This window comes from Chionomys nivalis, chromosome Y (assembly GCF_950005125.1).
Source record: "Chionomys nivalis chromosome Y, mChiNiv1.1, whole genome shotgun sequence".
NCBI lineage: Eukaryota > Metazoa > Chordata > Mammalia > Rodentia > Cricetidae > Chionomys > Chionomys nivalis.
This window is the reverse complement of record NC_080113.1, coordinates 7,010,775-7,036,223: the sequence shown is the minus strand read 5'-3', so window position 1 is coordinate 7,036,223 and position 25,449 is coordinate 7,010,775. Positions and strand designations below refer to the sequence as shown.

General features: G+C 43.7%; 1 protein-coding gene and 1 pseudogene across 1 annotated transcript; one reads left to right on the top strand and one right to left on the bottom strand.

Annotated features, from left to right (window-relative positions):
- Positions 1-498: 498 nt before the first annotated feature.
- On the bottom strand, positions 499-14,716 carry LOC130868817 (ubiquitin-like modifier-activating enzyme 1 Y; annotated as a pseudogene).
- LOC130868816 (ubiquitin-activating enzyme E1 Y-like) lies at positions 14,715-22,562 on the top strand. Its single transcript, XM_057760838.1, has 6 exons — positions 14,715-14,753; positions 18,264-18,363; positions 19,253-19,446; positions 21,193-21,245; positions 21,415-21,610; positions 22,362-22,562. The coding sequence occupies exons 1-6, from the start codon at positions 14,715-14,717 to the stop codon at positions 22,560-22,562; spliced, it is 783 nt and encodes a 260-aa protein (XP_057616821.1).
- Positions 22,563-25,449: the final 2,887 nt, after the last annotated feature.

Sequence of the window (25,449 nt, the reverse complement as noted above, 5' to 3'; positions counted from 1 at the left end):
AGGCTGGTCAAAATCTCTGGCTTCAGCCTCCCAATTATGGAAGTCTAACTTTTTTGTGGCAAGTCCAAAAAGCCTGGCAAAGATAACTGTATTTTATTAATTTGTTTGTTTTCTTTTTGCCATCACAAACTAGTCATCTCAAAATAGCTTCACTGAACAAGGGAAAGCTTTCTCCAAGTATGGAAGAAATTTCTCTTTTCCACTGAGCAATCTGGGCATGCAAAGACAAATAGAATTTAACACCATTTAGGTTTTTACTGAGTCTTGCAAACTCAGTAAATGTTACAGGAGGGGGACATCAAAATGCATCCAGGAAATTTGTCCCTTGTTCTGAATTAGAGAGAGGCAGAACATTTCATTAGTGGACCATGTGTTTTCTAGGGTCTAGAATTGTTTAGTGTAAAATGAAGCAAAGGAAAGACAGATTATTCCCAAGTCAAAAGAACACTGACCTACAGAGAATTCCCAGTTATGCCTCTACTATCTCATTTCACAATGTCACATCTGCAATGAACAATCAGACAATCTTAGGTGGAGGAAAAAACAGGCAAATGAAAAAATGTGACAATGTGCGTTGATCTCATACCAGAAAAAGTACTGAAAAGTAGGAAGGAATAAAGGACGGGAAAGCATAAACATCTAAGCCATTTAGATTAGAATCAGCGGGGAGAGAGAGAGAGAGAGAGAGAGAGAGAGAGAGAGAGAGAGAGAGAGAGAAAGCCATCCCATCCTACTCACTGTGACATCCCAGGAATGAAAGAAACTGTTGGTTCAGATTTGATTTCTCAATGGTGTCCATGTCTGTAACTGTGATTTCCCCATCCTCCCCACATCTGAGGCCAATCATGGCAAAGCTCTTGAGATACTCACAGCCAATGGCACCTGCACCTACCTACAAGTTGGCAAACAGACTGATCAATGTCACTAATGGTGGGTGCCCACCACTCCTTATTCTCAAAACAAACCACCAAGAGCATGTAAGACCATGTACTACCAAGGTCACAGGGCTGGAAATTCATATGGATGCCCGAGGGAGGAGGGCAGAACGGGTAAATGGGGACAGAGGTACATGAGGCCTTTCCTCTCAAACAAATACAGGTGGTGTGACCAGGATACGAAAAACAAACGACCCCCTCCCCAAAAGAATCAGGGAGCGAGAGACAAATCCTAGATATGGTGGACAGAAGCCATTAGTGTTAATCACCAGGAAGTACTTCTGATCCAAATACAGCCACTTTGCCCATCGTAACAGTTCTGGCGCTGGATTTATATGAATAAAGACAGGTTAGGGATAGACTTCCCTCAAGATGTTCCCAAACTTTCCATTGTTCCCACTGTCCTACCGGCAGGCATTTATCTTCCATGAAAGTCACTTTGTGCTCGGGGAGTCAAGGGCATCAAAGTACAGCCACTGTCTAATGGGCAGAAACTTCCCAGAAGAAGCCTGGGGAAAGAGCGTTGCCAGCAGTCACAGGAGCCGAGAGTGACAACAACAAACAGGTAGTGATGGAATCAGAGGAGCACAGCGCTCCACACCCCTTCCCCCTCCTGATGACCTTCATGACCTTCTGGGCAGCCAAACCACCAATGAAGGCATTCATGGGTGGCAGATCTCCAGCAGCTACATATGCCAACTTCCGGATGAGGTCTATGTTCAAGCAATCCTGCTGAGCTGCTGGCAATGCTCGAGCATCCACAGCTTGTGCCAAGGTCACCATTTCTGCTGCATCCTCCGGGTTGGATACAAGGAACCGAGAGAGACCCTATCATGCCCTACTGGAGGAAGAACAGGCACAGGAACAGACAAGACAAGCCAGGGTTTCTGGATGCCTTCCCACTCACGCACCTCATCATGGGGCCGAAGAAGCCTGCTGTGTTGAGTACAGAACTGATGCAGGGCCTAGAAGCCAATGTGCAGCTGAGCAGGGTGACAACACTTAGCAAACTCGGTTACCACAAAATCTGGCTTTGCCAAGGAGGTGAGTAAGGGTTTCTGTGGATCATGGAGCATCAACACCAGATGTGGACAGCCTAGGCTTCTCCAAGACAAAGGTTCATCTACTCACAGGCCCTCCCCACCTACACACAAAACTGATCTTCCAAGACACTTTCACTTGACTGACAATGCCTCCACGGGTGTAGTCGGAGAAGCCAGAGGTATCACAGATACTAAAGGTATGGGGACCTGAAAGAAGAAACAGACAGAGAAGACTGACAGCCCATGCAGTGCCCCTGCGACTCTCCAACAATCAGTGCACCATCTAAACCAAAGCACAAAATCTTTATAGAAGCCTAAGACATCCCAGTTTTTGTTTCTTTACAGAATGCTTTACTCAAACACGGGGGTGGAGAGTGGGGGAAGGACAGACAAATAAAGCCCAAAACAAACAAACCACGCCCACCAAAGGTACTGGAATACAGAACACAACTCTCATCCCAGCACCTCAGAGGTCAACTCAGGTGGATTCAGAGTTCAAAGGCAGGTCTATACCCATGACAACCAGAATGACAGCAAACACACTTACCCAGCTTCAGACTCTGGGCGCTAAGCCACCGCATCTGGCTTCTGTTTCAACACAGCCAAACAAAATGGGAAGGAAGAGTAGTTCCCCTCTGACTAACAGCTGACTCAGTAGTTGAGGGAGCATCCTGCTCTCACAGAAGACAGGAGTCTGGTTAAGTTCCCAACTACACACTTTGGGCAGCTCCCTAGAGTCTGTACCTCTCACTCCAGGGAATCTCAAAACGCACGCACACAGGCTCGCACGCATGCATGCAACTAAATTTAAAACAAGAAAAAAGAAACCTACTTGTCTTCATCTCCCAAGCATGATGCTTACAGATACAGGCCATACCACCTAACTTTCCTGGCAGAGATTCTGGGGATCAAACTCAGGCACTTGTGACTGCACTGCAAGAACTACCAACCAACCGACTTGCTACACTAACGCTCACTATCCCACTACTATTTAGTGAGTGAGAAGACAAAACAAGCTGTACATGTTCAAAACAAAAACATTGTTTGCATCTGTTTCTTCATCTGGACACGGTATTCACAGAGCCCAGGCTGGCCTCTTACTCTGTAGCTAAGGTTGGACCTGAAGGCCTAATCCTCCTGCACCCACCTGCTGGAGCACCAGGATTACAGGTGCATGCCATCATCCACAATGGCAACCAACTTTCCTTTCTGACAAACAGTTTCTACTCACAGAGCTCAGGGATGGAGGACTATGTACAAAACAACTTAAGAACCTTCAGTCCTGTCTCATCAATGACTAATCAGTTTGCAGCCCATGCAGGCATTTCTCCAAGAAAAAGGGGATGGCCATGAGTATTCAGTAATCCCACTCATTCAAGTCTACATAATACAAGGAGATGAGACCCAAGATTTAACTAGGCAAACCTTTTAGAAACCAAGCATGCCAGTACAACTAAAGCCAGCATCAAATATGTAACGCAAGTGTCTTGCAGCTATAAATAATATCAAACATCATGCTACTTTGACTGTGCTTGAGCTCACAGGTCTCACTTCAGTGCTCACGAACTTTCCTAATTTAAGGGACATAATCTCCACAGAAGTTTTGTTAGTCTCGCACCTTTGTGGGGTTTCACTGTATTTGACCAACTGCATACACTAACTGTTCTGAAGTACTGTAGATGCATCTCCCCAAATCTTCTCCCATCACTCCCTTATCGCCTTCAGATACTTTCTCAAAAATGCAGGTGGGATGGCTGAGGGGAGCCCTTGGGATCCATCTGTCTCCGTCCTCCACCCTGCGCCCCACTGGCTGGTGCAGGCCTTCCCTGCATGTACTGCCATGCCCCACCACGTAACAGTGATTTACATGGCTAGATTTACAGAGTTCTGAATTCAAACTCTGTCCTTTAGAGAGCAAGTGTTTAACACAGCAAGCACGCTGCACACTGACCTCTCTTTCCAGGTTCTATTCTACCAGAACCTAGCTTACCAATCTTACATACTAGAAAGGATCTAGTCATTTAGTCCTTTTACAGCTTAGCAGGGAAAACTGAATTGCCTAACCTACAACCAAGATGGGGAAAAGTCAAAAGGGAATGAGCCAAGCATAAACCGGCTGCTTCACAAACAGCTTCACAGAAGTCTGCTGCACAGAAAGAGATGATGCAACAGGGGCCAGGGCGGCACAAATTAGAAGGCAGCATTATACCAGGCCATTGGTGACACAGGGCTCTGACCCCAGAACTCAGGAGGCAAAGGTAAGTCAATGCTGACTTTGAGATAAGCCCAGTCAGATCGGCAAGCTCTACAGTGATCTTGTGGCTTCTGAGACAGCCCATATCACAGAGCCACCTTTCCCTTTGGTCTGTGCCACCAACTTCTCACCCTCCTTCCCCAGGCTTGCCGTACCCAGAACTTTGATCTCTATCGGACCGATGCCATTGAGTTCAGTCATGCCCTGAACTTCTGTGAAACAGACAAAGTCACCACTCTCAAATCCATGTCGGGATTCCTCCAAACAGGTGACGACCCCTGGACTCTCCTGGTGGCGGGGAGGGGGAAAGAGTTAATAAGAGCTAAACTGCACACAGCGAGGCATGCTTATAGTCAGTCACACTTCTATGGAAGCCAAGGCAGAAGGGTCATCGTCTATTCAAGGCTAGCCTTTACTACATTACTGAGAATGTCTCAAGCACAAACACTGAACAGCAATAACACCACACACAAACAAACAAACAAAAGTATTTACAGTCTAGGGCAGGCTGCCAGCAGGTAAGGTCAATCACAGGCAAAGAGTACTCACCTATTTAGTCACAGGTTCCAAGTTCACCAGTCAGGTAGGTGAGGGGAAAGAAAGGGGGAACAGGAAAAGAATGGAAAAATCAAGAGGGTTAGGAAAAAGAAACATCAATAAAAAGTAAGAAAGGGAGGAGAGGAGAGAGAAAACAGAAGGGCAGGGAGAAAAATAGGAAAAGGAAAGGAAATAACAATTACTGCCAGCCTCTGAATTAGAACCTATAGGGCTGGCCTCCTTACGCTGGTGATCATGGAAACCATTGCACTGAGTGGCTGCTCCCCATTTGAATCAGTGAGAATCATTTCCTCACAGAAGAGTTGCCTACGGAGGGGATCAACAGGAGCGGAGCTTTGGGCCAAGCACAGGGCCTTCCAGCACTCGAGGTACTGGAGCAGAGCAGAGGATTCTCACACCACACAGGGAAAACAAAAAAGCTTATCTCGGATCTCGTTGGTGGAGGAACACATGAAGGCTTGGGAAGACTCTCCACCTATGTTTGGTGGAAGTTAGACCAGGAAGGGGCAAGCACTCACCCAACTGGGTCTTGAGTTTCTGCCATCACCAGCTTGATTCCACGGCTATGACAGAATTCACCCACCCGCAGCTGATATTCCAAAGGAGTACTGGTAAGAACCACCACCTGTGAAGACCAGCAGGCTCAGGGTTGGGGTGGAGTGAGAGAATAAAAGATAATAAAAGCTGTCAGAGTTGAGAGAGTAGGGGGAAGAAAACAACACACAGGTTTGGCTGACTCAGCCTTTGCCATGTGAGCACACAAGTCCCAAGGGTTTCAAAAAAATAGATTCAAGAAAACACTCCTAACTACAACAGCAAGAGTAACAGTGATGCTACGGCAGGCGAACAAGGTCTGAAGACTGGCTAAGTGAATGTATCTGGTGAAAGGAACTGCTGGCTACCTACAGCCAGGTCATACACACCTAGGGTGAAAACTCAGTCATCCCAGGTTTCCTCTCATTACACCTGCCTGTACAAGGCTTGAGAATAACATATGCAGGTGATTTCCTCCAGAGCTCATACCACAACCCCCTTCTACATATGAATCTGCCCCTTTGGCGAGCTCTAACTGCTGCCTACATCTCCTAGTTTCCCAGCACAAAGCCTGACACAGACACACTGAGGCAGCCTAAAGGACAACAAAGAGAAAGATTAAGGCAGGAGGCTTGAGGATACCTGAAAACCACTAAGAAAGTCCTCAATTAGGGGTCCAGTGTAGCTGTGCAGCTCAGCAAGGCAAGGTTGTGATATCTCTGCTTGGTTTTTGCCAATATCTTCCTCACATCGGTAGAACTATAGAAAGGGTGGAGGAAGATGGGCGCCTAAGGTGGAGCCTAGGCAAGGAGAAGCCAAAACACGATACCTGGGAAGACAGATCAGCCCACTGGGCAGTGCCCTGGTCATGGAGAGTGACAGCCTTGACCCTACCGAGGATGATATTCTTGGCAATTTCCACACCCAGACCCATTACCAGCACACTGGAAGTTTGGAGGTGCTTCATTGCCTCATGACCTAGTACATACCTGTCAGCAAAGAACTCCAGGTTAGGGCCTAACCCACTCCATGCCTCCTCCACTCTCCATCTCTCCTCCCAGATACTACTCACAGCTGATAAAAGTAAAGGTCTTCATCTATGTTCATTTCCTTGTTTTTTGACAGCTCCTAAAATCAACACAGAGTTCCAGGGGAGAGAAAATAGTGATGGGAATTGGCCATATGGAAAGGCTGAAGTACTACTTGGCCACTATCACCAGCAACCTCTCTGGACACCATCCCGACTCTCTGTAAGAGGAAAATACTCACATTACTTGACCCTGGGGGTATTTCAAACATAGTAGAACTGATGGGAGACCATTTAGAATGCACCTTAGAGTTGGGTCTAAACACTCTGCATTTCTTGGACAGGACTGAGCTGGACATCTGAAGAAAAATGAGAGCATCACAAGCTGAGGCATGTATGACAGGATCATTTTCCTGGTATCCACTCAGAGAGGTTTTCTAGAGTACTGATATCCTGTTCTGACGGAGAAGGCATGAAAGATAGATTTCTTAGGTCAAACCAATGCAGCTCTTAAGCATTGGTGCAGTGTGCAAAACGTGCTCGTGCACACATATAAGCACCCGAGAAGCCAGCAAAGTTAAATACACAAGCATCCTTCAAAGAAGGTGGTGTTTACCTGTCCTCCTCCTGGAACCATGGGAATGGATGGAGTTCACAACATGGCTTGTAGGGATATAGCCCCACCCATTGGGGGCGTGTTCGCCTCAGGCTAATGTTTACAGATAAATCTGCCGGTCCCAGCAGCCCCTTTTTCTTCTTTTGCTCCGCTGTGCTCCGCGGGAACCTGTGGTCCTGTAAGTCTATTTCCTTATTAAAGCTGTATATATCTATATAATCTGTCTGCATTCATTTGTGCCACCACATTTTGGCGTCCCAACATCGGGCTATTTTGCCCCTGACCCGGCAAAGGGGGGCGCAAGCTCCACCTTTCCCGGCTAGTTACCGGAGCTCAGGAAGGCGATTTACAGCGTGCTCCCTGCTCGCTTTCCCTTCCCCCACTCCAGGCCACTACAGTCGCAGAGCAGCGACCCCCCACAGAGCAGTTAATAGCTCCCTGCTTCTTCCAAACCCTCACTGCCTGATTTAAGGGAAGCACTGTGGTTTTGAAGCAAAAGCCGCCAACCCCTTCCCTTAACAGGCAGTACAATACATTACCCCAGAATCTTGGCATCCATATTGGCCTCTTCAGAATGTAAATGTTCAGCTCCTGGGAATTGGAACCCTATCTCGAGTAAGGCAGAGCACGAGATGGGTTGGATGTATAGGGCCAGAGAGACAAATAGGAAAATTAAGGCCATATGTAGCCAATATTGCAATGAATTTATGGGGTCGTGACCTATTACAACAATGGAATACCCAAATTAACATTCCTGCTACTTCTAGAGCCTATATTTCTGGGGATAATATTAAAAGATATTACAAAAGAGAAAACTGGCCATTCGGGCTGTACAAGAACAAGCAATTGATGTCCCTTCAGAGATACCAACAGCCTTGCCTTTAAAATGGTTGACTGAGAAACCAATATGGACAAAGCAATGGCCTTTAGCTGAGGAAAAGTTACAGGCTTTAGAACAGTTGGTACAAGAGCAATTAGATGCTGGACATATAGAAGAATCTACCAGCCCTTGGAATTCTCCTGTATTTGTGGTTAAGAAAAAATCAGGTAAATGGAGAATGGTGACAGATCTCAGGGCTATCGACAAGGTTATTCAACCTATGGGCCCTCTACAATCTGGAATTGCTTTGCCCTCTTTATTGCCAAAAGGATGGCCTCTCATAGTTATTGATTTAAAGGATTGCTTTTTCCTTTTACAAAAAGAAGATAGAGAAAAATTTGCCTTCACAGTGCCTACTTATAATAATTCTCAACCTTCGAGGAGGTACCACTGGGCCGTCCTCCCCCAGGGTATGTTAAATAGCCCCTCCCTGTGCCAATATTTTGTGAATCAACCATTGCAAATAATACGCAAGAAATTTCCCAAATCGATAGTATATCATTACATGGACGACATTTTGTTATCCGATTCAAACATGGATACCTTGAACAGACTGTTTGAAGAAATAAAAATACTTTTACCTAAATGGGGATTACAAATTGCTCCTGAAAAGATTCAGAAGGGAGATTCTGTTAATTATTTAGGTTATAAAATAGGTTTACAAAAAATTAAGACACAAAAGGCACAAATTCGGAGAGATCGCCTACGGACTCTTAATGACTTTCAAAGACTGTTAGGGGACATTTCCAGTCTACGGCCAGCTATTGGGATAACACCTGATCTAATAATTCATTTGAACAAAACCTTGGATGGTGACAAAGATTTAAACAGTCCCAGAGAATTAACAGCTGAAGCAGAAAAGGAACTGACGATGATTGAGGAAAAATTACAACAGGCACATGTGGATAGGGTAAATCCAGAGCTCAACTGTATTCTCGTCATACTACCATCAAAAATTTCCCCTACAGGAATTTTAATGCAGAGAGATGATATTATCTTGGAATGGATCTTTTTACCACATAAACCAAGTAAGAAACTGAAAACTTATGTGGAAAAAGTCTCTGACTTAATTATAAAAGGCAAGTTGAGACTTCGTCAACTAGCAGGCATAGACCCAGCAGAAATTATAGTGCCTTTCACTGCTGATGAACTAAAGAAATTATGGGAAGATAATGAACCATGGCAAAGAGCTTGTGCTAATTTCTTGGGAGACATTAATAACAACTATCCAAAAAGCAAGAGGCTTAACTTCATAAAGAGAACTTCTTGGATCCTTCCTCGAATCGTCCGTGATACTCCAATAACTGGAGCCCGTACGTTCTATACCGATGCCAATAAATCAGGGAAGGCAGGTTACAAATCAGAAGACTTGGGTAAGGTGGAACAAAGTCCTTATGATTCTGTCCAGAAGGCAGAATTATATGCCATTCTTATGGTGCTAAGGGATTTTAAAGAACCTATTAATATAGTTACTGATTCACAATATGCAGAAAGAGTTATTTTACATATTGAAACTGCTGAATTTATACCTGATGATACAGAACTAACCTCTTTGTTTATCCAGGTGCAAGATTTGATTAGGAACAGGCTTTGCCCTATGTACATAACACACATCCGATCCCATACGGGTCTGCCAGGTCCTCTAGCACAAGGTAATGCAGAAATTGATCAATTATTGATTGGTAGTGTGCTACAAGCCTCTGAATTTCATAAAAAACATCATGTTAATAGCAAAGGTTTGAAGAAAGAGTTTTCTATTACATGGCAACAAGCTAGGGAGATTGTAAAGAAATGCCCTACTTGCTCTTTCTATAACCAAATGCCACTGCCTGCAGGGGCTAATCCAAAGGGCACCCAAAGGAATGAAATCTGGCAGATGGATGTGTTCCACTTTGCAGAATTTGGCAAATTAAAATATGTTCATCACACCATTGTCACGTATTCAGGCTTTCAGTGGGCAACGGCTTTAAGTTCAGAAAAAGCTGATTCAGTTATCAGTCATTTATTAGAAGTCATGGCTATCATGGGTATACCTACACAAATAAAGACAGATAATGGTCCTGCTTATGTCTCTAGGAAAATGAAACGGTTTTTTGATTATTACAATATCAAGCATGTTACAGGTATACCATACAATCCTACAGGTCAAGCAGTCATAGAAAGATCAAATTGAACTATAAAGGATATGTTGAACAAACAGAAAGGGGTGGAAAAAACCCCCAGAAATAGGTTACATAATGCTTTGTTAACCTAAAATTTCCTCAACGCTAATGAGAAGGGAACATCAATGCAGAAAGACATTGGATAATGGAAAAGTCTACTGAACTAAATCAACCAGTTTATTTCAAGGATGTGCTGACCTCACAATGGAAGCCAGGAGATGTGCTGCGTTGGGGAAGGGGATTTGCTCTTGTCTCCACAGGTGAGGAAAAATTGTGGATTCCATCAAAATTGATAAAGGTTTTTTTGATGAAGAGAAGCCAGTTGGGAAAGATAAATAACAATTCAATCACATGGATGGCAATCATACTGATGGTAAGTAATACAGATAGGTTGGGGGCAGGGTTATCTTCTTATCTCCACAGGAAAATACCCATCTTCAAAGAATTTAAGGGACCCCTAATATTTACTTACTGATGGAGGGACATGTTCTGTAAGTATTAATTTATATATATATATATATATGTCTTATACTTTCTTTGCTTTTCCTCATATCTGTGTCTTTCTTTATATGTCAGTATATGTCCTTGTTGTTAATGTTTAAATTTCCCATAACAAGCAACAAATTTTCCTACAGTAATCTTTGAAGTTTCCAGGACGAAGATGGGGCCCCACAACATCAACTCCATCTGGTTTTTATGACGTCATGAATTTTTTTTTTAAAGCGCTAATATTAGACCTGTTTTTTGGTACCAACTACAAGAGACAATTTCGAATGGTGCACATTTTTGACAACACTCTGGTCGGACCTTCTCAAAACGCTCTGAGACTAGTTACAATTTTCTTAGGTCAAAGGTTAATTTGGTAATTTTACCATCATTTGCTTTCACAGGACCCCCTAAGAAGAACGTCGCCCCCATGTCAGCTAGAAGCAATCTTAGAGGACGACATCCCCTCTCCCAACAGAGTTTGCCCTCAGGGTTGGTGACATCTTTTAGTGGTTGGTTTAGGTTTGAGGGGATGGGGTGATATTTTTTTTAAAAAAAAAAAGAAGAAGAAGAAGAGGAAGAAGAAGGGGGTAACTGGTTTTTTAGGTTGATTGGCATTTGTGAATTACTGTTTATAGAAAATTGTACTGGTACTGTTTCTTGTATATTGATATGTTGAATATTGAATGTGAGTGTTCCTACCTCTATTTTTGTATGAGTATGCTTATAACTTTGTCTATATTGTATTGATACATCTACCATATTACATTGTACATTTCTACCTCTGATACTATGACATTGTTTACAGTTGAAGATCATTGTCTTCATATATTGCACAGTTGTTTATTCTTTTAGTCTTCAAAGTTAGATAGGTATTGAGAATTATATGTTTGTCATATTTATTTTTAAGTTAATCAGGTCTTTTAGTTACATAGAGATTATATTTAGTATAGATAGTATGATCTTCAGCCTCTTCGAAGAGCTGTAGAAAATGGCCTTTAATCTAACCTAAAATTTCTGTGCCAAAGAGACACAATTACTCCTGGCAACACCACTCTACTCCCGAGAAAACGTTGAGCACCAAAGACACTCCACTGGGAGCTTGTCTTCTTGGCAGAACTGGCCTTTGGGTTAAGAAAAGCCCATATCTCAACTTCTGACAAAGATACAGAATATCCCTAAGTGGATGAAACAGTATTGTCTTATCTTGCCAAGACAGGGTAGGATAGTCCTAAGAAAGTTCCTTGCCTTTAATAATGGTATGCCAGTTATGTTAGGCCTTAGCCAAAGTTGGTTGACTCAACATTGCAAACGAGACTTTGGGTGATTGCCCAGGTAGTCAGTTGTCTCTGTCAATTGTTGCACATTTTGGATATCTCTCGATTGTTAAGTAATCTTTATTCCCTTCTCAGATCTTTGACGGAGTTGAAGATTATATAATTGTAGTTACTCTCTATGTTATTTAGACTCCTTGAGATAGAATGTTTAGCAAAAGTTTTGTTCTCAATATTGTTTGTTATATTTATTATTTGTTATTATTGTATATAGTTGTATTTGGTTTAGTTCTATCTTATTTAGACAAAAGGGGGAGATGTAGGGACATAGCCCCACCCATTGGGGGCGTGTTCGCCTCGGGCTAATGTTTGCTGATAAATCTGCCAGTCCCAGCAGCCCCTTTTTCTTCTTTTGCTCCGCTGTGCTCAGCGGGAACCTGTGGTCCTGTAAGTCTATTTCCTTATTAAAGCTGTATATATTTATATAATCTGTCTACATTCATTTGCGCCACCACAATGGCTGATCCACTGCTGTCTCTGAGGAGCCAGCCTCCTCCATACGTAACACCAATAATTCATGTTTTGCTTATCCCAAACCCTTTTCACCTAAATCTTGAGCACCAATTCCAGTCCATAAAACCCATTCTTATGAGGTCTCTTGTGTTTTAACAACAGCCTAAGTGACTTCTCCATTTTCTTAGGGCCAATCCTGACACCCACAGGCATCATGTTTACTAAGTCAAGTTCCCTAGATCCTAAATCTTGGGTACTGTCTCTGAGTCAACAGTACCCATTCTTATGAAAGAAACCAGACATAGTTTTGTAAAGAATCTGGGTGTAAGCATGTCGTAAAATTGTTGTGCACTTGGGGCTGAGTTCGTAGAGGACTACTACCGTCCTCTCCCCAACTGCTAAAGTAAAACAATGGCTAAAGTAAAATGATCTGGGCCAGACTCTAGAAGTCCTTCCTGGTCTAGCACCAGTACCCAAATCAGGCTGATCTGAGTTTCCGTCTTACCTCCCCCTGACAGTTTTTGCTGCCGGCTGTAAAGCCTCCTGGGACCCTCCTGCAGGACAGATCAGGAATTTGACAGTTCACCCCCAGAAGATTCAGAGAGCAGACATCCCAAAGTAGTATTGGGTTTCTCTGACAATAAGACCGAATTCCACATTATATCCTGCTTTTAAAGCTAGAGGTAGGGAAGAGCCATCAAAAGGATGAGAATTATGCAGGCCTTGGAAAATCAGACTGGGACAGTTACAGCAGACAGGTTACACATAACAAGTCTAGTCTTGCATCTAGTCCATTCAGAATTTCTTTAGACAACTAAAGTAAATCTGAAGAAAGTGCTGGGTCCAATCAAAGTGGAGGCTACATCACAAATGTACTCTTTCTAAAGAACGATGTTTGGCTAAACAGACTTCCTATACCAGGTCCTTATGAACAGACAAGAAGGAAGTAAATGATAGTTGCTGAGTCTTTATAGAAGTACACTCCAGGAAATTTAGGCTGGCTCTAAGAAATCTTTTCAGGAAGGTATGTAGGCACTAATTCACTGACTTAAAGATTCAAGTCAAGGCTGAATGGTGGTGGTGCACGTCTCTAATCCCAACACCTGGGAGGCTGAGGAAGGCAATCTTGATCTCTATGAGTTCAAGAACAGCCTGGTCTACATTGGGACTTCCAGGACAGCCAGGACTATTACACAGAGAAACCTGATCTCAATAAACCACTAAGAAAGTAATTAATTACTTAATTTTAAAAAAGCTAAGTCACAAGAGTGATTTTACATAAAGTCCTAGAGTGAGACTGGTCATGTGGTACAGACAAGTGTGCCATGGGGGCCCAAGTGATTCAGTCCTTAGTTCTAAAAGCATCAAGAGAAATTCAGAAATCCAGAGTAGATGTCAGAAAGAAATTTGCAGAGTGTCCTCGTTTATGGAAATGGTGGCCTAAAAAAGTGACTGCAGGATCTCCGTTCTTTTGCTCCATTTCTATCCTAATTAACAATACAAACTTAACAAATAAATAAAACCACAACAAATAAATTAAAGCACTCTATCTCACAGCCTATCTCTCTCTGCTGAGCAAACGCACTAGCTCCTTCTGCCCACCAGAATGCCTTAGAGGAGCATTGGTGACTGAGGTCCGGCCCTGAGCTTTAACTCCCTGAACAGCTAAGAGAAAGCACCTCCTACTTGCCTGTAGCCCTGAATCCAAGACACTGAGGTGAAACTGAGCTCCTCCACCTGCTAAATCCTAGGCCTCCGGCACAAGGAAGCCGAACCCAGGTTTCTCCTGAGCCCCTGAAGCCTCCACCACAAGCAGTTTGTGCTGCCCGCCCAGAGAACGAACCTGCCTGCCACTCTCTTCCATACTTACTCTTCCTCGAAGACTCGGGCCCACACCGGGGCAGCTCCACCTTCAGGTCCCTGACCAGAGGAGTAACTGGAAGCTCCCTCCATTCGAGGAGCATCCCTCTCCTCAGTCGGGGAACAAGATGGCATCTGCCAGGAGAAAGCGGAAAGGAGGAGCCAGAGTCACAACCACCCACTCAGGAATCATGTCTGACATAAGCCGCAGGCAAGCGTGACTCTGCTCTGCCAGGTATCGTCCAAACCTCTCGAGCGACAGCCTAGCTCCCTGCAGAAATGGTGATTGCTCCTGTTGGAAGCAGGGCATGAAACCATGGGGAAATCACCTGCTGGGAAAATGCTTGCCGTACAGACCGGTAACAGAACATGCCTTTACTGTTTATACTCCTGGTCACTTGCCCGTGCTGTGGAGCTTTCTTCCCCACCCCAGCGAATAGGAGTTTACGCTGAGCTGATGGCTGCACTCTCTCCCTCTTCTCTTACACAGAATCATCAGCCTTGGGGTCTGAATGACTACTTCAGTATGACTTGTACCTTTAAAGGCAAAGCTGACAAAATGTAAACCCGCCATGGCGGGGCATGGGGCTGGTGGGGGTGGGGAGGATAGGGTGAGCGATATTTCTTGGTGCATGTGTGCAGGCGCCAAATGGAAAACAAATTATTAATGTAAAATTGATACATCTTTTTCCGTAATGTATGACTGAACACGTAATTAAACAAGAGAGATAGATGTTAAGAACAGGAAAAGTTCTACTTTATTGTAGTGACAGACGTATTTATTTTATCCTCCATTGAGCAAGCACCTGTCATGATTCACAGTCCTGGTGCTCTTAGTGCTTCTCTGTGAGCACAAGGACTTCTGTGCACCAACACCTTGACCTGGACTTACATCCCCAGGAATGTCAGCGCAGGAAGAGAACACCTGCCCAGGAATTCCTTTGCTCAAATAAACCTGTTGTTAACAGCTTTTCGGTTTGGCTTGATCTGTTTTACTGCAATGGTGGAGCAGCCTATTATTGGAGGAAGAAAGCCTACTAAGTTTATTGGGGATGGTTAAAATCTGTGATATCTGTAACAAAAAATTAACTTAAAACTCTTAACCGGGATTGATTATTAAAAATCTGTGCATTAGGTGAATTTTTGTTCCTTTGTTTTGGTTTTGCCACACAGGGTTTCTCTGTGTATCTCCGACTGTCCTGGAACTCATGCTGTAGACCAGGCTGGCCTCCATCTCCCAGAGATGGATCCGCTTGCCTCTCTGCCTCCCTGAGTGCTGGGATTAGAGGTGTGTGCCACCACCGCCCGACTGCTTTAGGTAGTCGGAAACAAATCATAAGGTAAGATTCAATTCTGGGGTAAGTTCTGACATATAAGCCATCTTTGCTAGGGTTGGAGAGGACATCTGCCAGTTGGCTTCACTGCCATATTGTCTAAGGGTGATGACATGGTATAGGCCACCTAGGGAAGAACAGGTCTCCAAAGATCCTTTTAAACAAGAAAAATTTTTACATGATAGTTTTGTATGATGATTCCTGTCTTGAAAACATGGTTCATAAAACAATGCTTCTTTAATGAGGTATTTAGGGCTGCACCTCATAAGCAAGAATGTACCTTGAATTGGCACTCAAACTTTGTAACATGAAGAGGCACCCAGATGATACTGGTTTTAAGAAATGATGGCTCTGCCAGGCGGTGGTGGCGCACGCCTTTAATCCCAGCACTCGGGAGGCAGAGGCAGGCGGATCTCTGTGAGTTCGAGACCAGCCTGGTCTACAAGAGCTAGTTCCAGGACAGGCTCCAAAGCCACAGAGAAACCCTGTCTCGAAAAACCAAAAAAAAAAAGAAATGATGGCTCTATGGGAAACAACTAAGGTTTGCAAGCATCAAGCATGTGACCAGACTGGATTTCCTAAAGAGATCCCAGTTGCAAGGAAGAGACCTGAACAGTTTTGGAGGGGCTGATGTGTCAGAGAATGCCCTGGCAGGAATCAGCTGGAGGGGTACTTGGGAGGAGGCGCTGAAGCTGAGGGGAAAAAAAAGAGTAAGAGAAATGAAGACAGAAACATTGGGTAGACTTGGAGGAACAAAGGTGAATACCAAACAGCCCCAAGTTTATTTCTCGCCATCATATGTACTAATTACAGGCAAAAGGCACAACAAAGTCAGCTAACCGCCTCCCGCACTATCCTTGGGAGGAAGCTCCAGCAGGTTCATTTTCTCAATACAAGAATTCCAATAACAGCAAGCAGATACTAATCACTAAGGAGTAGTGCCGCCAGCCAGCATACACCAGAACAAATCTTAATAGATAATTGTTCTTTCTTATGGGCAAAACATGCTCTTTCCCACGGGCTTAATCAGAACTTTCTCACAGACCTCAAGGATGCCAGCACAGCAGACAATCTAGAACTCAATTGAGGTCTTTATGTCAGATGGAAAGTGAGTTTTATGTGTCATGGGATAGTCTTCTGAAATCCCAGCCACAATTAAATGGAGCCAGCTGGGACCTAGAAGGCGGGCTGCATAATGCTGCCAAGGGTGGATCCAGGAGGTGACCCAAGCTCCTTGGGAAAGGCCAGGTGATTAGGAATAATCCTCGGATATTGAATATTAAATTGCTTGTTCTGTTGGATCTTGGTTTTGCCTTGTGTGGATTATGATTTTTCCCCTTGTTTTTTTCCCTCTTGAATTAAAAGATACTTTATTTTTGAGAGATTTTGTACTTTCTAAGAGGGAATTATGGATTTTTACAAAGAAGCTGGGTATTTTTAAAGAACAGCTTTTAAAATTATTTAAAATTACAAATCTATAGACCATTTTAATTTTCTAATATCATCAATATGTAATCTTGATAAATAGGTAAGTAAAAGTCTTAAACTTAGGGCCACAGCTCGACTCCGGAGACTAAGGAGGTATTCCTATCTCATAATGCAGCAAGTTGGGGACCTAAGCAGTTAGGCTAAGGGCCTCTCCTTAACTAAGGTCTATTCAGGCTAACAGAGGCCGATTTTAGGAATGTATGTCTAATCTCCTTGTTCTTACTAACAACATCGAGTTGTGGCTATTTTGGTGAACTGAGTCGTAGAGGGAACTGTTGTGATCCTATAAAAGGATCAGGAGAATTCCAATCTCTTTGTGTAACTGTGGTCTCATAAAACGAATTGGACAACAGTGTTCTACTTTGTAGAATAATCTTGTGAGCATTGACTCGAAGTGTCCTTTGAATGTCTGGTAGAATTCTTTGCTGAAATCATCTGGCTCTGGGCTTTTCTTTGTTTGGGAGACTTTAATGCCTTCTTCTATTCTGCTGGGGGCTATGGAACTTCTTAACTTATTTCTCTGCTTTTGATTTAACTTTGATAAGGTTCCCATGAAGAAAATTACCCATTTGTTGAGGTTTTCCAATTTGGTAGTGTTCAGATTTTCTTGAAAGTATGTCCTTAAGATTCTCTGGATTTCTCCTGTGTCTGTTGTCATGTCTCCTTTTCATTTTTGATTTGTTCATTTGGATATTTTCTCTCTTCTTAGATAAGTTGTAGAAGGGTTTGACAGCTAATCTTAACTGATTTTTCTGAGATCTAACTGTTGTTTCATTGATTCGTTGTGTTTGTGCATGTGTGTTCTGTTTTATTGACTGTAGCCCAGAGTTTATCTCTTGACATCCACTCCTCTTGGGTGTGATTTCTTTATTTTGTCCCAGAGGTTGCAAGTGTGCTTTTGAATTGCTAAGAAGAGAACTCTCCAGTTCTTTTATGTTGGCTCTTAGTGCCTAGTGACTTTCCTCTTTGAATCACCTTCATTGTGTCCCTGCATTTGGGTTTGCTGTGTATTCCATTGCCTTCTGACACACATGGAAACCTTTGTCTTCCTGAGAAGCACAGTCTCAAAAGGGAAGAACAGAAATGGCATGTTTTATACATCATACTTGGAATTATTTTTACAGTGGCAGGTATAATGAATATTGTCACAAATTGTGTTAACTTTTGGAGCAATGTTGGTGGTGACTACTGGTATATCAAAATAGCTTCAAGGTGTATTATAATAAAAAGTGAATTCATAATAATATGATGCCTTGTGACTGACGAATTTCTGTCAAAACCTGTTCCTGCTTGTTACAGGTAACAGATATTAGAAATGCTTGCTCGTTAGAAAAGGAAGACAGGGTAGTAAGGGTGGATAGCCACAGTCTGAACTCCAGTAAAATAAAACAATTCAGTGGTGAGTCAATACAGAAGCAACAGGACAGAAAAAAATTGACAACCATGAGTACAGAATTAGTCTTTGTTTATAATCTTTGCTTTAAGATTTAGGTGAAGTCAACAAGCAGGATAAGTGCATGAATGTGTCATTTTGAGGTTAATACAGCATTAAATGGAAGTAAAACATGGAATGTGCCCTCAAAACAGCAAGAATTAAATCCAGCTGAGTAAGAGAGCAAACAAGCAAGTTTTCCCTAGAATCCTTGGTTTAGACCCTTGCCTTCTCACCAATACATGTATTTGGTAGGTGAATTTCTATGTCAGGCTATCATTAAGAAAATCGGGGCATGAACTGAAGCAGAATCCCTGCTGTCATAAAAGAACATCCTGTGGTATGGACATAATTGGAGCCTGCTTCTCTTTGAGCCTTCATTGCCCTTCATGACATAAATCCTTTCGCGGGATCTGTCTGTGAAGTTTTTGTGTGTCGGTGCCTCGGAAAGAGCTCTGTTCTCCTTATTCCCACCCAGAAATTAAAGTCTGAGACTGCTGTTGCTGCAGTATGAGACATAAATCCACACATCAGGGTGTTCAGTCACCTGAAACAAGTAGGCCCTGAGACAGAACACATCTCTATGGTGACTTCTTCCAAAACCTGGGTGGTGTGGCCAATGCCCAGGGCAATGTGGATGCTTATAAGATGGAGTAAAGTGAGGACAAATGTGTGTGTGTGTGTGTGTGTTCACGAGATGCTTGTGTTCCTGTGTGTGTTCCTGTCTTATCCAAACATTACTGCTGCTCACCTGCTGTGTGTGTGTGTTTGCGAGATGCTTTTGTTCCTGCCTGAGTTTCTGTTTTATTCAAACATTGCTGCTGCTCACCTGCCATTTCTTCCCATCTCCCTGAAGGTCTGTACATGGACCTCCATTGTGTGTATTACCAAAAGCCTCTGCTGGAATCAGGCACCCTGGGCACCAAGGGGAACGTGCAGGTGGTCATTCCCTTCTTGACAGAATCTTACAGCTCTCAGGACCCACCTGAGAAATCCATCCCCATCTGCACACTGAAGAACTTCCCCAATGCCATTGAGCACACCCTACAGGTGATCAACCTTGGAAGGAATGGGAGGTAGGAGAAGGATTAGGCAACAGGCCATCATCAAGGCTTTGCTCTTCTCATCCTCCAAATTCCTTTGGTTTTCTGTGGGCTTTGTGTGTAGAACACATTCTGTGACTATACCAGCAGTCAGAGTACCTGCCAGTGATTGCTTTCTTATAAAAAGGACTTTACCTTCGTTCACATCTTCTGTGTGCTGTGAGAGTCTCTGAGATCTTATGTATATCAACCCTGTTTTAACTAGCATAGATAGTTTCTTTTGGAGTCGTCCAATTCTGAACAGCTCTCACAAGGTCTAACAAGTTCAAACCAAGCAAATTCCAGCATAAAGAAGGTGAAGTCCTCACACCTCTCCCCGCAACACCCGTCCCCACCACCACCACCACCACCACCTAGAATATTGATACCAGTTTGGAAAGGGAAAATCCATTATCTACACTTGAATGTAACTGGGTGTATCAGCCACATTCCAGGGTACGCCTCATGTCTGGTAGTACGTGAACGATTGGACCTCGTTTTTCTTGTGTACTTTGGTTTTGTCCTACGTGTGTGTGTGAGTGTGTGTGTGCCATTTCTTCCTTTCTTTGCTTGGTGTTTACTTTTATTGTGTTAGAGAGAGAGAGAGAGAGAGAGAGAGAGAGGGAGGGAGGGAGGGAGAAAGAAAGAGAACATGAGTTGAGTGGGTAGGGAGTTCAGGAGATTCTGGGGGGTGTTGGCAGAGGGGAAAATTCTCAAAGTATACTGTAAAAGAAACATTTTAGTACAAAAATTAATGTCGAGCTTTCTATTTTGGAAGAGTTAAAGGAGCACCATTGACCATGTGTCGAACAGTGAGAATGATCTGTGTAAACAGTGCTTTTGCTACACAGATCAACTAATGTTGTTTCTGATGATTTTCTTAGTTATCTGTAGAGTGAGTGCATTTTTGGTTGGTTTCTTCTTACCAAGAGTGTGTTAAGCAGCTGGTTTGTCAGTGTGACTTCTGCCTGTGTTGTCAGGTACACAATCATCCTGGATGGCTAAGTGAGTGGAAACTCAACTGAGAGCCTAGTCCTTTTCATGTTCTTTAAAGCTGAGAAAAAAAAACCTGTTTAGGTTTCTGTTGGCTCATAGGTTTGTAGGTATAGTAGAGTAAGGACATCCTAAGGGGTTGAAGATTAGAAAAAATTACAGTGTGGAGCAGTCCAGCTGAATTGCAATAGTGTCATAGTCCTTGTTGGAGGTTATGGAGTTGTTCTCTGAATCTGCACAGCAGGCAGTGAAGGACAAAAAGTTTCAGAGAGTGTCCAGCAACTTTGTAGGACCCATCTGGGACCCGCAGATTCCTTATCTGCAAAATGTGGATTGAAGTGATGCCTATCAGAGAGAAATGTGCATTGAAGCAATAATGTACCAGAGAGATTTTGTAAAGCACTTAAGGGTGGATTGGGCTTGTCTTATCCATCACAGGATGTTGGTAAAGTACTTAGCATTGGATTGGGCCTGTATTTGGCACTGTACTCAATATTATGGTAGGTGTGTGCTCGTTCATTCACTTGGATGACTGCAGATATTACGGTTTACTCAGAGGCTTAAAGCTGAAATGGGTACAGGTGTGTTTGTTCCCTTGCAATGGGTCATAAAAGTAGGAAGTATGTGTGATAGTTAGAATTTAGAGTCTGAATGCAGTCTTCAGGCAGGTCAAGCTTTACTAGTTGGTAGTCTCTCATGCATGTATTTGTTCTGTCAGTAGTGGGCTCGGGATGAATTCAAGCAGTCAGCAGAAACTGTTAACCAGTACCTCACGTAAGTAATGGACACTGTTCTGCCCATCAACCAAGGCATTCCGTCTGCCCGCCTGAGTCACAGTGGATGAGCTGGGTGAATTTGGGAGGTGTTTCCATGGAGAAAGGAGGCTTGTCCAGAAACCGTATTTCTAGACCTCTGAAACAATCCAGCTCTTTGCGTTGGACAGGGATCCCAAGTTCACGGAGCAGACACTGCAGCTGGCTGGCACCCAGCCTTTGGAAGTACTGGCAGCTGTACAGCATAGTCTACTCCTGCATAGGCCACAGACTTGGGCTGACTGTGTGACTTGGGCCTACCGCTACTGGCACACACGGTATTCTGACAATATCCAGCAGTTGCTGCACAACTTCCCTCCAGACCAGGTATTACACACCCGATGGGTATATTTGGCCCAGTATGTGCCCTGGGAATTGGATGGTTACTGTCCTGTGGATATGGCTTATTCCAGGCGGCCAGCCACCCCAGGCATACCAAGAAAGGGTTTGGGCCAGTGCCTTATGCACACATTTGTGTTTTCCTGCTTCCTGTCCCACAAGAAGGGCTTAGTATCCTTGCTGCCTGCACCTGGGCTGAGTCATGTCAGATTTCTCTTGAGGGCTGTAACTACAAGTTACAAGTGAGAAATTTTATAGCTACGCAAAGAGCAACCTGTGGGTTCGAGTCCAGTTGTTTCTGACATTGGGTCATGTTGAGTATAGTGTGTTGATAAGCCATACCTGTGAAGTTGGTGTAATAATGGCTTGTAATTTAGAGAGGATTAATGTGCACTTTTTAAAATTTCATCGACTTAATACCATATGAATCAGCAAGTTTAACTTGCTGTGTATATGGCTCATTGCCAGTTTCCAAGAATGTGAACCTAGGCTTCTTGGACTGAGGTCTGCCTGAGAATTCCTTCTCCTTCAGCCCTCCTCATACCTTCTCACTGCCCTAGTAAACAAACTCTGGAGCCCTCTTTTGGGCGGGGCCAAAAATGCTGTCCACACCAACTCACCTTTGACACAAACAGTGTAAGTGTCCTTAGGGTCTCTTAGGTAGGTGTCTGGCGAGTAGGTCTCTACCCTTAACCCCATGTTAAGTTTTGAGCTCACTTTTCTTTGCCGTGCCTTTCAGCCCCTGCATCTGGACTGCGTGATGGCTGCTGTCAACCTGTTTGCCCAGACTAGGAGGGTCCCACCACAGCGCTGCTGTGGCCAGACTCCTGCAGTCTCTGCAGCTCCCCAATTGGCTCCCAAGTCTGCATTAAGGATTCACGTTTCTGAGCAGGAATTCCAGAGCACCAGTGCCACAGTTGGTGAGAATGCTTTGTCATGAGTTCAGGGATCACCCACCTATTTGTCTCCTCCCCCTCTAAGCCTCTCTCTGCTGTTTGCCATTGGCCATGCTCTTTACTGTATTTTTGAGAGTTACCTAGTCTATCTTCTTTTGAGTCTGGACTTAAGGATGGATGCTTGAAACAGATTTCTGTATCTCATTCCTTTGCAGTGTAGGTTTATGGAAATGTTTCATTTGTTTCCTTTTGATTTATTTTCATACAAAAAGAATGTGAATTCTCCCTGCCCTCTGGGCGTCTAGATACCTTGGCTGCTCTGTCTCATAATAGGTCTCCTCTAGTTTCCCACCCAGGTATCTACCTCAGACTTTCCTCTGTGTCAGTGCCCTCTTTGTGTCTGCTTGAAACACACCTGGCTTTCTGCACTCCATGTTATGATGCTCGATTCCTCCTCTTCCGAACCCTCTGAAGTCTCTTCTCTTGTACAGCTCTCCCAGTTAATATAGGTCCCTTTAAAGTATTTGTCTCCAGGGGCTGGAGAGATGGCTCAGGGGTTAAGAGCATTGCCTGCTCTTCCAAAGGTCCTGAGTTCAATTCCCGGTGGCTCATAACCATCGGAAATGAGGTCTGGTGCCCACTTCTGGTCTGTAGGCATGCATGTAGAAAGAATATTGTACACATAATAAATATTTTAAAAAAGTATTTGTCTCCTCGTGTTTTCTTTTTGTATATTTGGCCAACGGCCTCCTTTTCCGACTTCCGTGTCCTTCACTCGTTGTTCGTAACAGTATGTGTCTGCTTCTCTCCCCTATACCACTGCTTGTCATTTCTTCCTGTGCACTTACATGAATCACTTTGCCCCAGCTCCATTGTCTTCATCTTGCAAAACTAAAGCCCTGTGCCCATTGAACGACTTCTCCCATCCTCCTCCACTTCACCAGCCCTGAAAACCTTTGTCTACTTTTTGTTTCAATCTATTTGACCACCCTCTGTAACATAGTAGTGGAACCACAGAGTTATAAAATCCTACCAGATTTTTCTTTCTTTATCTCATCTCTCTTGTTTAGTCTAATGGCCATATGCTCCCGGAATTACCTCTCTTTATGACTTAGTAGGTTTCTGTACGATTGTCTGTTCATTCATTGATGGATAATTTAGTTTCTCCCATCCTTCATCTCCTATGAATATGTTACCTGTTTTGTTATTTTTCCTCATTTTTTTATTCTTTTTTAATTAAAATTTCCAACTGCTCCCCGTTTCCCATTTCCCTCCCCCTCCTCCCACATATTGCCCCCTCCCCCCGCTCCCCTCCCCCTGTCCCCACTCCACTTCTCCTCCCCCTAGTCCACTCCCCCTCCCTCTCGATACTGAAGAGCAGTCCAAATTCCCTGCTCTACAGGAAGACCAAGGTCCTCCCACTTCCATCCAGGCCCAGGAAGGTGAGCATCTAAACAGGCTACGCTCCCACAAAGCCAGTTCATGTATTAGGATCGAAACCTAGTGCCATTGTCCTTGGCTTCTCATCAGCCTTCATTGTCCACCATGCTCAGAGAGTCCAGTTTCAACCCATGCTTATTCAGTCCCAGTCCAGTTGGCCTTGGTGGGCTCCCAATACATTAGTTCCACTGTCACAGTGGGTGGGTGCATCCCTCGTGGTCCTGATTTCCTTGCTCATGTTCTACCTCCTTCTGCTCCTCATTTGGACCTTAAGAGCTCAGTCCATTGCTCCAAATTGAGTCTCTGTCTCTACCTCGATCCATCGCCAGATGAAGGTTCTAAGGTGATATGCAAGATATTCATCAGTATAGGATAGGGTCATTTCAGGTTCCCTCTCCTTAGTTGCCCAAGGTGCCAGCTGGGGACATATTCCTGGACACCTGCGAACCCCTCAAGAGTCAAGTCTCTTGCCAACCATAAGATGGCTCCCTTAGTTAGGATATATACTTCGCTGCTCCCGTATCCATCCTTCCTATATCCCAACCATCCCAATCCCCCGAGCTCCTCCCATCCTCCCCTTCTCATGTTTCTCATCCCATTTCCCCTTTGCCCCATGCCACCTCACCCGCAAGTTCCCAGTTTTTGCCCTGCAATCTTGTCTACTTCCCCTCTCCAGGCAGATGACTATATGATTTTCTTTGGGTTCACTTTCTTATTTAGCTTCTCTAGGATCACAAATTATATGCTCAATGTCCTTTATTTATGGCTAGAATCCGATTATGAGTGAGTACATCCCATGTTCCTCTTTTTGGGTCTGGGTTACCTCACTCAGGATAGTGTTTTCTATTTCCATCCATTTGCATGCAAAATTCGAGAAGTCATTGTTTTTTACCGTAGAGTAGTACTCTAATATGTATATATTCCACACTTTCTTCATCCATTCCTCCATTGAAGGGCATCTAGGTTGTTTCCAGGTTTTGGCTATTACAAACAATGCTGCTATGAACAAAGTTGAACAGAGACTTTTGTCATATGATAGGGCGTCTCTTCGGTATATTCCTAATAGTGGTATTACTGGATCCTGGGGTAGGTTGATCCCAAATTTCCTGAGAAATCACCACACTGATTTCCAAAGTGGTTGCACAAGTTTGCATTCCCACCAGCAATGGATGAGTGTGCCCCTTAATCCACAACATCTCCAGCAAAGGCTATCATTGGTGTTTTTGATTTTAGCCATTCTGACAGGTGTAAGATGGTATCTCAAAATTGTTTTAATTTGCATTTCCCTTATCGCTAAGGAGGTTGAGCATGACCTTAGGTGTCTTTTGGCCATTTGAATTTCTTCTGTTGAGAATTCTCTGTTCAGTTCAGTGCCCCATTTTTAATTGGGTTCATTAGCATTTTAAAGTCTACTTTCTTGAGTTCTTTATATATTTTGGAGATCAGACCCTTGTCTGTTGCAGGGTTGGTGAAGATCTTCTCCCAGTCAGT

Coding starts and splice junctions, on each gene's coding strand:
- LOC130868816 (XM_057760838.1), top strand. CDS start 14,715: ATGGCGGGGCATGGGGCTGGTGGGGGTGGGGAGGATAGG. Junction 19,447..21,192: donor CCATTGAGCACACCCTACAG/GTGATCAACCTT, acceptor TTCTGTCAGTAG/TGGGCTCGGGATGAATTCAA. Junction 21,611..22,361: donor ACAACTTCCCTCCAGACCAG/GTATTACACACC, acceptor CGTGCCTTTCAG/CCCCTGCATCTGGACTGCGT.